General features: G+C 42.1%; 1 protein-coding gene across 3 annotated transcripts in view; it reads left to right on the forward strand.

Annotated features, from left to right (window-relative positions):
• The window catches only part of prkcab (protein kinase C, alpha, b), a 116,366-nt gene that overhangs the window by 65,398 nt on the left and 32,966 nt on the right, over window positions 1-18,002 (forward strand). For all 3 annotated transcript variants that reach the window (XM_085352396.1, XM_085352397.1, XM_085352398.1), the window contains exons 4-5: window positions 14,166-14,277; window positions 16,073-16,201. In XM_085352396.1, the coding sequence (XP_085208522.1) occupies window positions 14,166-14,277; window positions 16,073-16,201 (241 nt within the window). The remainder of the gene's footprint in view (window positions 1-14,165; window positions 14,278-16,072; window positions 16,202-18,002) is intronic.

An 18,002-nucleotide genomic window follows, 5' to 3' on the forward strand; every position in this document is an offset into this window, starting at 1 on the left:
GGACATATCTCCGCCTTTGTTCTTCTTCTTTTAGCTGTTCCTATTAGGGGTCACCACAACAGATCATCTGCCTCCATGTCTTCCTGTATCTTCCATCCTCCTCTGTCACACCAATCCTGAATCTTCTCTGAGGTCTTCCTCTTTTCCTCCTGCCTGGCAGCTCCATCTTCAACGCCCTTTGTCTAATATATCCGCTATCCCTCTTCTGCACATGTCCGAATCATTTCAACCTTACATCTCTAAGTCTGTCTCCAGATTGACTCAACCTGAGCTGTCCCCCCGATGTACCTGATCACTCCCAATGAAAATCTTAAACTCTGCCACCTCCAGTTTGGCCTCCTGTCTTTTGGTTAATACTGTCTTCTCTAAAACCCACAACACAGCAATCTAACATATAGTCTGCAAACATCATCAGAGACTCCTACTGGACTGCATCAGTCAACCTGTCCTCACCACAGTCCTCGATGTGCTGAAGCAGTAGTTGTCTGTGTTTACATATTGCATGTAGGCATAAGTGCAGGCCAGATATAGGCACAGTGGATTTCTGTTACACTAAGTGGGATTCTCCACTACCTCTCGACAAAGTCAACTATCCTCTGAACAACTCATCCTCTCTCACAGCCATTTAGCTCAATTACCAATGAGCCGAGATGGAGCTATTGCCACCAGTGTCTCCTAATGGAGCCTGATAACTGCTGCCGCAGAGACCCCTAGTCATATGGAGGCGCAAACAGGAAGTGATGATACTCTCACAGGTTAAAGACCCCGCTTTGGCCTTTGTGCGAATTGAAGCAACAAAGGACTGTAGCTACAGTTCATGCCACAGAAAGGGCAACCCACGCGCATATAAAAGCAGGCCTCATATCCTAGTCAATCTAATTAAACGCTCTGTTTGATGATGAAAGTTGGGTTGTGATGAAAGCGTGTGCGCGGCTCAGAGGTGCAGTTTGAATGGATCTCAACACTAGATCTGCTAATTAGATAGCAACGGGAAAGGATTAAGGGCCGAACACCTGTGTCTGCTCGGTTTGATTTTACTCTGTACTCATTTTACTCTGTGTGTTTTATCTGTGTGTGTGTCTACACATTTAGTTCTTAAGTAAAATTTGGTCTTATATGTGTTTAAAAACAGAATGCTTTCATTTGCAATGAAGTTTTTATTTGAAACTGACAAACTTGAGCCGTGCTTTGTTGTCATTTTAAACTTGCTCATATTCATAAATATCATCAGTGCCCTGGCCTCACATACAGCCTTATACTATATACAACAGAGTCAATGAGGCAGTTTGTTCATCTCCAACCAGGCAGTAATGTGAAGCGTGGATTGAGGACACGATCAATAGTTCTACGATTATGAGTGTAACGAGCGTGTGATGGCTCTGTCGTTCGTGATAAATTTCCTGTGAATATTTCTGAGGCATCATCTGTGATGCATTATGCCTTGGTAAAACAAGTGAAGATATATAGGGAGCAGACATTTGCAAGGATCACTTGTGAACAGTGGCTGTATTTAGTTTCCAAGATGAGTGGCTGCCTTGTTCTACCAACTTGAGGTGGGACAGTCCAGTCTAAGCTGTTTTTGATCCTTTAATCCTCCTATTTACAGTACTATGCAAAGGTTTTGCAAAGGTCCTTTGTATCCAAGGAGCACTTTTAAAAAAAATGGTTTCTTTGGACATTGGCTGCATAAATGTGCAGATAATGACAAAGACAACACAGGTATAAAATATAATTTTTTTGGACCAACAGGATAAAGAACTATTAGCAAAAACTTTTACATATCTCAGCATAGGGCTGTTCGATATAACGATATATATATCAGATGACGATATAAAAACGTCTATCGTTTCCTATTACGCTATTGTTTGTTTCGTAAAATAAACTGTTTACAGCAATATATTTTCAGCTTTTGATGGTCACTGTAGTGGCTATATTAATTTCTTAAAGTTCTCTCTTTCTCTTATATTTAATATAACAACAGTACGGACAGACAAGCGCCTGTTTTTACGTGCTGTCGTTAGCAACAATGATGGTAAAACCATCGCGTGGCTCTGCCGTCCGCTTGTTTGTTTTTCACGTAACACTTTCACAATAAAGCTCAAGCTCCTGTTGAGACTTTTCCAAATAATCTGAATCATGTGAAAGAGTATGCAGAGAGTTTACAGATGAGAAGCAAAATTCAGAGACATCAGGTGCTAAAAAATAAGCCTTAGACTCAAACTTCGAAAGAAAGTGGTGGCCGTTACAACTTATGTCTAAAAATGTACAGTTTCATGCATCGGTTAAAACACTGGACTCCAGGTAAAGGATGCCCAGCTGAAAACACTTCACGCAAGTCGAGTTGCCCAAGAGTCACAGAATTTACAGAAAATGTTACATTTTTGTGATTTATATCGTTGTCAGGACGATAAATGTCTTATATCGGGATATGAGATTTTGGTCATATCGCACAGCCCTGTCTCAGCATGGTGTGCAGTGCATCCTTAAGACAATTTGAGGAAACTGGACAAAACAGTGAAGAATATAAAATATAATAGAATAAAAGAATATAAAATGTAATGGCAGACCCAAAAGGTGATAGAGAGAAGTAAGACAAGAGGGACAAGATAGGAGAGAGCAGAGAGGAGAGCCGGAAAGGGGCGCCCGATCTGGCTTCCCACACCTCCCCGCTGGATCGGGCTGTACGCTCTACCTCCCCACTGCCTCCCAGAAAAGGGAAGAAGAGCAGAGGGGAAAAGAGCGGAATATTTCTTTTCTCTCGCGGTTAGCTGACTGCCTTAGCTGCCCAAGTGCTGTCAGCCCTTTTTAACCATAGCCAGTGACTGGTCCTCTCAGCAGTGTTAGCTAGTTCTCTTATAGCCTGCCGTTGCGCCTGTCCTCTGATCCCAATCTCTCTAAGCAGTTTTGCTGTTGTACTGGCAACAAAGCCCCTGCACCCCACTTCCACCTTGATCTTCCAGCCTCTGTCCTCTGCCTCAGCTGCCAAGTTGGCATACCGCAGCTTCTTACACTCAAACGCTTCCTCAATTGCTTCCTCCCATGGTACCGTCAGCTCAGTGATGTACGCAAGTTTTTGGGAGTTAGACCAAAGGACGAGGTCTGGTCGCAAAGTTGTTGTTACGATCTCTGTGGGGAAAAATTAGCCTCTGTTCCAAGTCTGTTTGCATCTGCCAATCCCTGGCAACCTTCAGTGGGCCCAAATCTGGGTTTGAGGGGCTTGTCCTCAGCTTGTCTCCTTCCCGGACAAATGTTGATGAAAACTGACGCTCCTCTTGGTTTATGAAAGGTTGAGCGATGATGGATTTTCTTTTGGGCTCAACTTTCTCGGCTAGACACCTGAGAACCTGGTTGTGTTTCCATATGTATCAGCCCTGAGTAAGGCTAGTCCTACAACCAACCAAGATGTGCTTGAGTGTTGTGTTTAGAGGTCAGACGAGAGGTACAACTGTAAAACACTGCAGAGGCTCTGTAATGGTTTAGGGCTCCAGTCAGTGGTGTTAAGGATCTTCTCAGAATTTATGGAATTTATGAATATAGAAAATTATCATTAGCACTATGCAAAACTACCTGGAATGCATATGATTGGCAACAGCTTCAATTCTCAGCATGTCAGTGATCTCAAACATGCTCCCAATGCAGTAAAGGCATACCTGGATAAAAAAAAGCACACTGCAACACTATCAGTCATGGATTGGCCTCCTCAGAGCCCAGACCTCAACATTACTGAAGCACTGTAGGATTGTAGTCATCAGGGTGTGGTTAACTATGTGATCACCGTGGATAACTACAGAAATGACGACACTTCCACACAATATAATCTCTGTAATCTGCTTTTTCTTCTCTTCTCCTTTTTATTTTGCTTTTTTGAAAACAGATTAAGAGTTCCTTAATCAGGAACAGCAACCTGAAGTTTAAATTTGTTTTAGAGGTGCTTAACTTCTACATTATAGCTTTTTATAAAGCTTTTTATAAAAGCATTTTATTGCAGCGCTGCTCTTTCAGATTATTACATGCACCTTGGATAGGTGCATGTAATTAACTGCAGGCTGGGTGTATAATAATGCTATAAAAGTAGACCCGGAAGTATGGGGGAAGACTGGTAATTGCCAGGTTGATGGTCTGTTAATCAGGCTGTTATTTTAAACTCTTCTCACCACATCAATCATCTACAACAAGAAAATGATACCGAAATAGTAATAAAGAAGAAAACCTGATGTATAAATAACCTAATACAAACCAACAGTTTTCTTCAGAATTTGTAATTTCACTTTTGAAACATCTTTTTTTAACGGATTATGTTTCTATGACTGTTCTGGTAATTTCACTGGTGTGCACCATAAGCCATATGAGACGCTCAAGACTAATAAGTCTTCTCATGGCTTCAGCTAGATATCCAACTGCACAATTCATATTAAAGAATCACTGGAAAGTTGCTCTCATTGCTCTCTGTACCATTCCTCACTAATGAGCTTGTTCGCACACTCCCGGTGTGTGTCTGTGTGCCTGCGTGAACGCATGCAGCAGTGCATCCTTTCATGTATGCGAGAACCATGATATACTAATGCTTTTTGATGTTTGAATCTCTAAAAAGACCAGAAAGGCATGTAATCAGAGGAGGCACACAACAAACGACGCATTGACGAGACGTGTATTATGCTGCCGCTGGGACAGGCAGGCCATGGGGTGAAAACACCCTTACACTCCATCACTTCATATAACATCAGGGAGCTCGGAAATGGCAAAATACTGCAAAATAAAGTCTCCATGAAGCAACCTCGGGGCTAACATTTTTTAAATACAAATATCCTCCAGTATCTGTTTAAAAATTTCCACTTTGGATTGCCTGGCTGTAAATCGGTCTTTAACATAATGCGGCTTACAGAGGGATAGTCTGATAACAATGGTCCAGTAAACACTCAGGAGCTGCAGGTGGAGAGAGAGAGAGATGGGATAGCTCTAATTAAATCAGTGATGGATAGAGGTACCTTTACAAGCATGATTTGAAGATACAGATGAACCCGGAGACAGCAAATGCATGCACAGTTGTCACTGTGAGTCTTCTTTGATGGGTGAAACGTTAGCTGGGAGATAATAAAAGCGGCGACATGATAAAGAGCAACTCATTATGCTGTTTTTAAATCAGCAGCGCTTTCTAGTTTTCAATGACCTTTGACAAGTTTTGGGTTTTTTTCCCCCCTTTTATCGCCTGACCTCCTTCTCTCTAAGTCTTATTCTGCTCGTCTCAAGTAGTTTTTCTGCTGTTGATATAGCTCGTGTCAGCTCTGCCGCCCTCTGTCCTCTGTCTTCTTTTTCTTTCATACTGAGTCACGGCTTCATTATTGTTTTTATCAGTGATGACAGATTAGTCTCTGTGATACGATTGATTGCTTGAAGCAAAACCCCACCCCAGGACTCGGGTGGCTGTCAGGGTTTGTATCTGTATAGCTAAGTGTGTGCGTGTTTTATGCATGGGTGAATGAGAAAGAGGGATAAAGTCAGTGTGAACTGGTAGACAAGTTACGGTTTGGTGATCGTATTTGACATGGCAGTACTAGAACTGTAATTTATTTTACTCACGATGACTAGAAATCCTAAAAGAACCCATGATGAAGCATATATTTCTCAGTCCAAATCTTTATTCCATTTGTTTTAATATGTGGTATGATTCTGGAGAGTTCTGATGACTCTAGAGTATGTGTAGGAGCACGGGGAACAGGAAGAGGGGAAACTCAACAATGATGCTCTGACAAAGACGAGAGGAAAGACAGGATTATAACCCTGGAGTGGGAACAAGAGACAGGTGAACGCAATTCAGTCACACAAGCCTAAAGACTGGTCTGCGACTCCATGGCAACCACTAAAGAGAAGGGTGTTTATCCCCACCGTTTGGCAAGTAGGGGTATACACGTTAAGTGGTAACTTAGATTTCAAAAGGCTCAGCTTTTACTTTGAATGCGAATGGTGTCTGTTTACATTTACTCGTTGAGTAGTTGGCGAGTTTTCCCTGAGAAAGTCGCTAGCAACCTGCAAGCAACCAAAGGTACCAAGGGGGTTCTTGATGCAGCACCTTCTCTGCAGCTGAAACATGCTTTTTTCCCCCCCCCTTCTAGCGACCAGTTGCCAGCTGTTTTCTTGATCTGTGGGCCTGAGACCTCCAGTGAAACTCATGTTTGATTTAGACTTTTGCGATGAATCTTCCAGCGTGACGTCGGCCACATGAGCTATGCAAGCTTCCCACATCATTGTCATTACTATTCATCACATGAATGGCTGACGTTCATGCTTGTGCTGGTGCACTATGTGTTAATTACCTTGTGGTTGTGTCCTGGTGTTTGGTAAGTGGTGCCAGACGTGATAGAAACAAGTAAAATGTTGGGATTTATTTCTCCCCCCCTTTGGGTCCTCGCTTTTTGTCGTTATATTGACGCCATGTTTGCAATTCCTTGGAGGTCCAAGTCGGATTATGATGTGAGGTTTCAGAGGGGTTTACAATTACAACATACCTAGTGTGCAGATTTAACACAGAAAAGAAAAAAGTGGCAGGAAATGGACAAATTGACTGTCCTAAACAGGCCAGGCACAACGGTGGGCTGCACTGATGTGACGAGTGGTTACATTTCCAGGGAGGCGGCCGTGAGGTTACAGTGCAGGGTTTCAGAGGGGTTTGTGCATGTAGCTTTAACACAGAAGTATAAATCGCCTCTGGCAGACAATCACAGCAGAGGCAAAGGAACAAAAGCAGCAAGTGAAATCAAAACAAGACACAAGAGAAAACTAATCTTTAAAGTAACACTGAGACATGCAGTCAGAGACAGGGGAACCACAGGAAATAGTGAACACATATAACGGAGACAAAATAAATTACACTAAATACATTATAAAAGATAATTCCTGCAAAAGTTTTTCACCCCTTGCCTCTCTGGGCTTCCATACCTTTTAATCCCAGCTTAAAATGTTTTCTTGTGCCTTTGATTCACTTTGACTGTCACTGTGGATCGTCCCTCTGTGTAAATAGTTGTCTGGGCATTGTGTACGCCAGCCAGTTCACTAAAGCCCACGGTGGCTTGAATGTGGAAAGTCTCAACTCTTGGCCTGGAGATTTGGTATTACTTTGATGCAACAAACCCGCCCACCCACAAACACACTCGCACACAAACGCCGCTCAACTTTCTCTCTGCCATCGTTCTCCTTTTTTGTCCATGTGTCTCTCTTTGTCTCCACATTGGTAGACCTCTATCTTTTTTTTCCTTCTATTATTTCTATTTCTATTAATTCTTCTTTTGCGCTGGTTTCTCTCCTTTTTGTTTTTCTGGTGCTCGTACCATCATACACACTCTAACAGACAGATGCGCACACAAACACTGAGGCACACTCATTTTAATGCAGTCACAGAGTGCAATAAGCAGTGTGTGCCCTTCACCATCGCGGGTCAGACTAGCGCCTGTTCAGCCGAAGCTCTGGGCAGTGTTTGTTTGGGCGAGCCTGACAACACTGGTTGTTTTGGGTTCCACTCTACCGGCAGAGAATAACTGATGATTCTCTCAGCTAAAAACAACCCTGCGCAGTCCTTTCTTTCACCTGACCTTGAGCTTGGAAGAAAAGGGAGCATTTCATCACGTGTATCTGGCTATGAGATTGGCACTCTTTCTTTTCTTCTTCTTGTTCCTTTACTTCTAACCAGACTCTCTTCATAGTTGCACAGCACATGCTTAATTTTATTAAACCTCCTTCTCTCTTTCTCTTAGTTTTTTTTCCTGCCTGCTTTCAATCTATCACTGCATTTTCTCCAGCCCGTTATCACCATAGCAACTGTACAGTTGTTCACTTTGTTACCCCAGGTGCCTTTTTCCAACATGCACACAGGCACTCACACGAGCATGCACATTCTTGCATAAACACAGTATGATTCTGGTCTTTTAATTTAATTGTAGTTTCATTGTTTTTCTCTGTTGGTGTTTTTGAGGAATTTAATTCCCCCCAGTGATGTCTGGGGACCGTTTTGCTGTTATCTAGTGTGTGATTGTGGAGCGCATAAATACAAATAAAGAAAATAAATAAATAAAAAGTAAAACGATGAACAGAAAAACAATTCCTGATGGAGCTTTGCTGACTTAAATCATTAAACCATTTCAGTTCTCCAATCTGTTCGTGTTAAAGCGAAGATCTGACATTCAGTTCCGAAGTTTTGCTTCGAGGAGGTTCGTGCTACTTTTCCCAGTAAGAGACCTGCGACTGCAGCGGAGCGCTGAGATCAGACCTGACAGGATAATGGAGTAGGCTGAGGTCACACCTCCTGTCTGGTGAACTTCCTCTACCTCCACAAAGTGTCTCTCTGTTAACCTGGGCCAGGTGAACCTTAAAGAACCTTTTGCTGTTGGTCCCAATTCTCCTGACAAATTTCCCATGGAAGTACTTTTAACTTTAAATTATATAAACACTTAAAAAAGGTTGCCTGTTGATATCACTGTGTCAGATTAGGCAACATGAAAGTCATACGATTCCTGGCAGAGATTCATGGCTGACTACACGCTGCAGCCATCTGGGACTGAGCTGCATCGGACTGACTTTCTTTTGTTCCATCTGGCAGCACCACCCTTTTTTAGCCTTGCCATGTTTTTTGACAGCTGAGGATTGGGCAGCACAGTGCTGCTGTGTTTAGCACTGTTGCTTTATAGTAAGAAGATCCTAGACTTGTCAGCTGCCTGGGGGCCTTCCTATGTGGAAGTGCAGAAAGTGAGTGACCTGGCAACGTGGATCAAGATGGGTGAGACTAACTTTTCTCAACTTCCAGGCAGAGCGCGGGATACTGTTGATTGACATGTTTAATGGCAGTAAATACATTAGAGGGTTACCCAGGCAACCATAGTCTAGAATGTCTGCAAGCAAACAGCAGTCGGCTTCAAAGCCCCGAAAAGCGAGTTCCTTCCTCGCTTCCTACATTTGTCTGTATTAGCACTGCAACAGTCTGGCAACCAGCCTCTCACCCCATGACCACTGGGGTGTGAGTCTGGCAACCAGCCTCTCACCCCGTGACCACTGGGGTGTGCTACAGCCCCTCAGTGACCCCCAAATTGCATAAAGAGAAGAAGATGGATGGATTGCTTTATGTTCCACAAAATTAGTTACAGTCACACATGTATGCATGTTTATACATACAACTAGAGTTATTTTGGACAGGGTAAATGATGAGGTCATTGTTTAATAACTTTCCAGCACTGTATTTCATAAATTGGTTAGCAGCTTATACTGAAGAGACACTACTGTCATCCTCTGCTGCCACATGTGCTGCAGACAGTGCCGAGAGTGTTGTAAACAATCGAATCTGAGCAGTTCTGCAGAATAAAGTATAGGATATGATTACCCAAAACATCCCGAACTGGAAAAGTGTTTTTTGCCATCCATCCATCCTCTTAACCACTTATCCAGTTCAAGGTCACGGGGTTGCGAGTCCAGATGTCCAAACGCAAGGGGTGGGGTACACCCTGGACAGGTTGCCAGTCTATCCCAAGGCAGTTTGAAATCACCAATCAGCCTAACATGCATTTGGACTGTGGGAGAAAGCTGGAGTACCCGGAGAGAACCCACACAAGCACGGGGAGAACGTGTAGACTTCACACAGAGAGGCCTCAGCCACCCGGTGGATTCTCAACCCAAATCCTCCTGCTGTGAGGCAACCACTGTTCCACCTTACGTGTGTGGATAGATAGATAGATAGATAGATAGATAGATTATTGTTAGTTATTGTTACTGTTACCTGTTACGCTCTGAGAAACTCAGCAGCAGCAGAAGCATCTTGACTCACCACAGCCAAACCTCCCATTTTTAAGTCCACAGCTCTGTTTGTTAGTATTAATGCGGTTCATCTGATAACACCTTTCCTCAGCACAGTCCTGTATTCAAATAACTGAGAGGGTGTTTGAGGCTAAAAGGATGACCTGTCAAATAGGTTTGATACTTTCAGATGTTTTTATTTTGTGCATTATGCAAGCGTGGTTTTGTGAATTTTATTTTCCAGTGCCTGGGCTCTGTGACTAACCTCCTTACGTTTTTGACTGTCTCTTGATGAACTGTGAATCATGTTTTTCATAGCGGCTTCAACAACAATGAAAACTGAGTAGCAGACAAACAAGTCACCTGTAGAACGCCGCTATTGAAAGCTCCAGTCGATGTTGATGTGCATGTTTGCTTCTAAGCGAACAAAGCAAGTACGAATATCTTTCAGTGTTTCTCTCAGCACCCAGCGATGAATGACTTGACACTTTTAAAAGGCCCAGAGGGCCAAAAACCTCTGTGTAAAGAAACAGCTCAGGATTGTTTTAATTCATTATCTGCATCACCAGATGGAAAAGATTAGAACGCGCCGGTGTCATCAGGTAATATTTAGGCAATATTTAATTTTCAGAATTTATACTGGATATAAAATGACACTAATAGAGATTTTGGGAGAGCAAACAAAGAAAAACGGTCCGGTTGAAGCCAGAGAAACAGTTTAACTTTAAAAATAGTGTTATAGACTAACACAGATGAGATCAGAGCCACCACAGTGTGCTGCTGGTGACTTTTACCACTACATGTGATTTGTTTAGCAGCCTCTGAGTTGACAGACCATGAGAGACGGAAAAAAGCAGCTTGATTCAAAGGTGATGTGGAAACAATGGTCCAGCTGGTGAATAGGGATCCCAAGGCTGAACGGGCCAGTCGAAAAAGCCATGCAGTGCTAACGGCAAAGGTTTCCCTGAGATATTAAGGCTTTGTGCCTCATACTCACATCAAGCAACACGGGCCCTCTGACTCTGGTGGAAAAAATGAAAAACATCCATAACTGTGTGTTCACTCAACCAAACTGTGGATTTTTTTTATTTTTTAAATGTGGCAGCGTGGGCCACAATCAAAAGCTGCCAAGTGTGCTGCCTCTTCAAGTGTTTGTACATTTAAATATTATGCATATTAGTGTTTTTGAAACCTAATCACAACAAAGAAAGAAACAACTTGTTGTTCTTTTTCCTTCTTTTTTGGAGATCTGAAACATCTGTACAAGAGAGATCCTGCTAATGGTGTTAGCCATGTTCTATGATTCATGATCATCTCAAACAGTGTGTAATGTGCAATCGCCTGATTTGCATTGGTTTATACTAGTTGAAAAAAATAATACAAATTAGTCACTTTCGCCAAAAGAAGGTTTTATCTGCACTTCCATCTTCTGTAATGAACATTTGGTGGTGCTTCTTGATGCATGCTCAATCATCCAGGTAAGTAAATCCCCAAAAGTTGATTCTGTTCATCTGGACGTAGCGATGTAGCGACGTAGCGTTTTCAGCATTTTCCCCAATCTTATAAACAGATTGGGGAAACCTGCAGTCAGCTGAGACTGAAGAAGTCACTTGGATGAGTGATGCAACATTTTTCCTACTGAAAACACTACTTCCAGATGAACAGAATCAACATTTTGGGATCTGGTGGTGCTGTGGATACTGCTAATGTTGGTATTGGTATTGGTTTTGAGCAGGAAGTCCAGGTGGGTTATGCTACGTACGCTTAATTTATTCTATTCTAACTTTAAGAGAGGTTTTGGGGCAAGTATGTGGTGATTTTGAGATACTGATGGTGTTATGATGTCTTATATCATCATCTTGCTTATTAGAGATCGCCAGGCAGTTCAAAAGAGAGCCAGAAAGAGAGGGAGAGAGAAATTAGTTTGAGCCTGTGCAAGTATTAGATTTTGGTTATGATGTGCATCTGCACTTATCTGTGCGCCTTCACTAGTACATTGTTCGGAATCCAAGGTTACTAAACACATTATGTTTTCACGCCCTGCCTCTTCCTGCAATCCTGAGTTAAAGACTCGGGCTGCAAGTACATGAGAAAAAAATACAATTTTATTACAGCCTTAGCTCCTGAGAAGAGTGGGAGCAAAAGCAAAGAGACAGTGACATAGCGTTAAAGAGAGAAAACCTATAAAAGCTTCAGAAAAAGCAAGAAACTTCCTGGGCTCCCTGTCCACAGATTGCTGGGGAAAGGAGTGAGGAAAAAGCTGGATAAAGACAAAGAAAGGCACGGGAACAGAGAGCAGAGAGATGTGAGCTCTCTTCAGTTGCTGTTTGGGTCCCTGGTGTCTGCAGTTCTCTCAGCAAGTCTCTTTTAGGATAAATTCACTGTTCCAACAATTGAATAATGGAGAGGAAGAAGTGTTCATGCAACAATAAGTAGGTAAAAATGGTCTGCAGAATACCCGAGAGAAAAGACAGTCGGGACACAAGGGCCTGACCAAAACGCCATCTTTTTTTACGTCTTTTTTTTTCCTCACAAGAAAAGCCTCGAAGAAAGGCTGGAGGAAAGGGGTAAAAATAGGCATGCTTACTAAAAGAAGAACATGTTAATTAGACTTTTCTGGAACCCTCACGCCACTGAGTCATTCCCCTGCCAATCACACCCTAACGGCTCCCTCCTCTTTCACACACAGGCTTTCCTCCGCCCTCCCTCTGCTGTCATCTCTCTCGCGCTCTTCTTCTGTCATTTTCTTGTTTATCTGATTTAGCGTGTTTGTGGAGAAAAGGGCATTTTTCAATGATGCGGGCCCACTTACTCAGTCAGTGGCCTGGATAATTACACATCCAGCCACTCTGACACATTTCAGAATGATGGAGGCAATGCTGGTGGGGGTTTATCCACCCTCATTTGCAGGCCTTTAATTATAGCTATGTTTATTTTGTGGTGACTGTGGAAATTAGCTAACCTGGTGAACACATTGGAAGAAATGTTGATTTAACATGTTGCAAAGAAATTCTTAAGCTGCAATCCATGTTTTTCTAAGATTCTTATGTCATAGTTCAGCGGTCCCAACTTTTTTTTGTGCCACGGACCGGTTTAATGTCTGACAATATTTTCACAGACCGGCCTTTAAGGTGTCGCAGACAAATACAACAAAATAAAATGATACAACCAAGTCAAAATCTGTGGTATTTTGTAAATATAATAATAAATGCGAATTCACTGTGTAATTGTGTAACTTTATTAGCAGCGTCCTCCTGAAATGCGCTAACAACATTGAGAGTAACATCCTCCTTTCTGCCCCTTAATGCTCTCTGGTCGCTATGGTAACGTGTAAATATTTCTTTCAAAATAAGACACACAACTACAACACAGGAAAAGACCCCGGGAAACAGAGTTAGCGATAAAAACCCTGAAAACCGTACATTTCACACCCAAGCCTCAACTTTCGCGGCCCGGTACCAAACGACTCACGGACCGGTACGTGGCCTGGAGGCTGAGCGCCGCTGTCATAGTTGATCAGAAACTCCAAGCTTAAAAATTGGCATGTACAATGTATTCAATACTGTTGAGGAAGCTGGTTAACATTGTATCTATCCTAGCATCAGTTACATACAGTACTGTGGCAAAGTCTTGAGCTACCACTGATTTCTTTTTAATTGGGTAGGAAAATGGGGAACTATGTGCAGAGATTTATTGAAACAAGCATACAGTGAAACGCATAAAAGCAAAAGAAGATTTTATACAATTCTAACAAGCTTGAAAGTCGATATTTGATACGACCACCTTTATTCTTTAACACAGCCTGACTTTCTAGTCAGCGTTCTTGTCATTTCCTTAAGTTGTCTTCAGGAATAGTTTTCCAGGCTTCCTTAAGGCCATTCAAAGCTCTTCTTGGGGGTCGGCTGCCTTTTGTTCTTTTCTCTGTTAAGATGATCCCACAGTGCATCAGTAATGTTGAGATCCAGCATCTGGAGAGACCAATCCACGACTGATATGACTGATGTGTTTTTCTATCCATGTATGCTTTTTACTGCATTGGCAGTGTGTTTGGGATCAAACCATTACAAAGCCTACACTGTGTTTTACAGATGGCTGTGGACTCACCCCTCAGGTCCTGTGGCAGCTCGTTGCTGGATTTGTTCTTGTTTCTTTTTTATGTTTGAATGATTCATGGGTCAGTGTTAAATGGATTAACAAATACAAAAATACTCTGAAAATGGTCGTGGTCAAGGACTGAACTGAAAATAAGTGAAAAAGCAGCCAATGTCCAAAGTAAAACTTTAAACTTTCAAAAACTATTGCTCAAGACCGCTTTGAAAAAGAAAGTCAAAATAAAAAGAAATGAGGTGTGACTCGCTGTAATCATCTTACTGTTTTCTGTCTTTGTTGCCCAGGACCCCAGAAGCAAGCACAAGTTCAAGATTCACACATACGGCAGTCCAACCTTCTGTGACCACTGTGGCTCGCTGCTGTATGGGCTCATCCACCAAGGGATGAAATGTGACAGTGAGTATCACCTTGTTCACATGTGTGCATGTGAGCGTGCAGAGCGCGGCCGTGTCAAACACGCTGTGCCGGTTTACGTCCTAGAGCCGCACCTAATGAGAACAGATGGGAATAGGCTGGTACTGTACTACACTCAGACACATCTGCAGCCCAGGCACAATTCACTATCCTGCCCTGCTGAGTCTTCTGTGTGCTCCCATTCTTTCCACCCACGCTCCTCCTTCAAGTCTTCTTCCTTTTCTTTGCATGTATGACCCCGATCCGGCACCATATTTCCCTCATTTAAAGTCTCCTTTCCCTTCCACTTCTTTCCTTCCTTTCCCCTCCACTGTCCCTGGTATTTTCCCCTGATCACTTACTTCCACACCTCTTTTTCCTTCTCCAACAACAAATTTCTCTTTAGATTCTCCCACTTTTATATCCTTCACTGTACATTTCCTGTTCCCTCCTCCCCCCAAAGCCTCTTCATCCATCACCGTGCCTCATTCTCCCTTCCTCTTGTTCTGTCCATCCATCTGTGGGTCTCTGGTGGTGGCCTCATCACAGATGGTAATGGGAGCACACCAGAACAAATTGATGTGGGGAGGCCATCGCTATTACGAGCTGCTTCCCCATCTCTCGTCTCTCCTTGTCTCCTCTCGGCATGTCAGCCTGACAAGCCTGCCAAGAAGAGGAAGGAAGGGAAGAGAGCAGGAGAGACGGATGGAGGGTTAGAGAGAGGAGGACAAAGTGCAGTATATAGAGGGGAAGAAAGGCTGTAAGAAAGTCAGGTGGCACTCTAGCTCATCCCAGGGCGATAATTTAATAATTAAAAACACATTTCTCGTCTGCCTTTTTGATTCGTGACAAAGAGCATCTTTAATTATTAGAATCCAGCAGCCTTTGCTCATGTTGTAACATGATTCAGCACATTTCCTACAACATCCAACCCACTGCTAGTCCGCTGAATGGTGATCTCATCCGCTCACAGGGATTATAGCACATCCATGTGGTGATTACTTATTGATGTTAAAGTACTAGACAGCACATTTGAGAAAGCAAGCGGTGCTTTTAATTACTGCTTTTAACCACTTGAAACAGGCATTTCTGATTACTCTCTGCAATAAATGTTTTGTCATGTTAGCACAGCATACAGCTCTTTGAGGGGCTCTGTCACTGTGATGCCTAAACACAACATGCTTCAATACTCATAGAGAAACTAATTAATATTTCAGTGGAAATATTCTGACTTACAGAGCTTACAAAAGGTGTCCAAACTTGAGCCTTGTATAACTGTTTTATCTGAAAGAGCTGCACTGCTTCACAGGCATCCCCTTTGCACTAGTAGAGTAGCTAAGGGCTTTATCTTTGTCAGTATGTGTCTGAAAGTGACACAACTTACTTTCTTGCCAGCATCTATGTAAGCACAGCAAAGCTTAGGATAAAGTTTAACTTACAATTATTAAATAATCTTGATCTTTTGCTAACTGGAGTAATTCTGTATATCTTCCTGCGTTGTGGTTCTCCTTCTCGAAAATGTATTATTTTTGTATATTTTCTTCAGGGGCAGAAGATGTTGTTTACATCAGCATCTTCTTTAGTATATGCAAATACAGTAACTCCTCTTACCCTAAACATTTCTGTTATATAAGTATTCAACCTCAAATTCAGCAAGTGTTAAATTAGCATTTAGCAATAGCATGAATTGTTGCATGACTGCACGCATAAGTCAAAAAAAAAAAAAGCCAAACACAAAGTCCTTTCCAGATGAAGTCAACCCTCTGTATGTTTGTCTCTGTTTCCTGTCTCTTTCAAGCCTGCGACATGAACGTGCACAAACAGTGTGTGGTCAATGTGCCGAGCCTGTGTGGGACGGACCACACTGAGCGCCGGGGTCGCCTGTTCCTCAAGATAGAGGTCAGCGTAGACAGGCTACACGTCACAGGTTGGTTTAAATTATTGTCTGTAAATCACTTGATTGCACAAAAGTACTCAGTCTCAGAGTTATGTTGGATGTATTCATATTCAATTTTTAACTTTAATCTACCACATGAAAATGTTACAGCATTTTTCTAGATGTAGGGGAAGTTCAATTAGATATACACCATTGCTGTAGGGTTGGGAAGTTTAGTTGGAGCACCTCATGCTTAATTTATGCTACCACGGTTATGTCTGTTTACAGAGGTATTTGCCCACACGGAGCCTATGGAGAGGTGCTTGACATAAATGATGCTCTGTGTGTTGGTCAAATGCTAATTAGTGGACAAGTTGGTCGGAACAGGAATGGAAGCAGTAACAGAGCTCACTGGGAATGGGAAAAACAAGAAAAACAAGACATCAAAGATTAAAAAAAAAAATACAGCATGAAAAATACAGACAGTGGCTGCAGTGACTGCTTTTCATTGCTTGTTTTCACTTCAGGTCTTTGTGGCTAGCTGATGGATCAACAATAGCACAAGCAACAGTTACCTAGTGACGCTTTGTACCATTTTTTTGACACTACCCCCATTTGACAACAGTGGGCAGTCCGAAGCTGCTCATGACTCCCTGCGCACTTCCACTGTTGAACCATAATTTTCCCATTAGACCTCAGTCACACAGGCCTAAACCAGTTATCAAGTTTGGCAAGGTCACCGGCAGTTTCTAGAGGTTGTGGAAGATCAAACTCTTCAAGACGTATCCTCAGCAGATAGATGATGTATATGAGTGAAGCATAACCAAGAGGTTAGGACAGTGTACAAGAACATCTGTGTGGAATTTGGGTTGGAAGTCTCCATGTCCCAATGGGACACGCCAAACTATTTAAGGACAGCAAAGCGAACATCCTGTGGGACTTAAAAGTTCCAGACGTAAAAAACAAAAACAAAGCTGCTGGCTAACCAACCCGATACAGTGAGAAACATCAGAAGCTGAATAAATGTGGCAAACCCAAGCTGACAGCAACATCAGCAGTTGAAGGAACAAGTAGGCTTGGGTAATGCTCTAGCATGTTTCTGGAGCATTACATGTTTCACTCTTAAGAAGCCAGGATGGATAACTCGCAGACCAAGGCCTTTACCAGAAAAAAAATTGGAAATCCTCCTTGAAGGTTTTCTATTTTGGGGGAGAAAATGGGGGAAACAAATTTAAAAAATCCCAATAAATTTAAACTACAATGTGGTAAAATCGTAATGTTACAAACGGCTTGTCCTGGTAAAAGTGAAAGCTGCATATTAGGATATGTTATTGGTACTCAGTATTGGTAAATTGGTAATGCAGAATGTTTTATATTTGATAAATGGGTTTCTGTAAGTTTCTACATCATCAGTGTGACTCTCCAGCCCCTGAAACACCTTTAAAAGCCAGATATAGCAAAAACATATTAAAAATCAAATTTAAACAATTAAAAATTTAGTTTCAAAAAATTTGATGATTCATGCTCCACAGGTTTAAGTTTCCTCATCATTTTGTTATTTGTACTGTTAGATAACTGAGTCGTATGAAACCCATTACTTACTTTTAAAAGTTTATTTCTCAGCTGCTTTCTTTGGGCTGTTTCCCATCTTTTATTTTTTCTTTTTTAATAAATTTTGAAAAGTTTTGAAAAAGAAAATGATCCACTGCCACTGGGGCGCAATGAATCTTGCCTTCTACGCCACGCTTTGATGTAATCCACCTTTGAAGGATGCAATCCTTGAACTGGGACACAAATCTTGTCTGCTATTTCCATCGAGAAAAAGTTATTTTGCGATTATTATCTTTATTGT

The sequence above is a fragment of the Diplotaxodon limnothrissa genome, linkage group LG4, assembly GCF_057381915.1.
Source record: "Diplotaxodon limnothrissa isolate DT_005_m linkage group LG4, D_limnothrissa_male_GT1.1, whole genome shotgun sequence".
NCBI lineage: Eukaryota > Metazoa > Chordata > Actinopteri > Cichliformes > Cichlidae > Diplotaxodon > Diplotaxodon limnothrissa.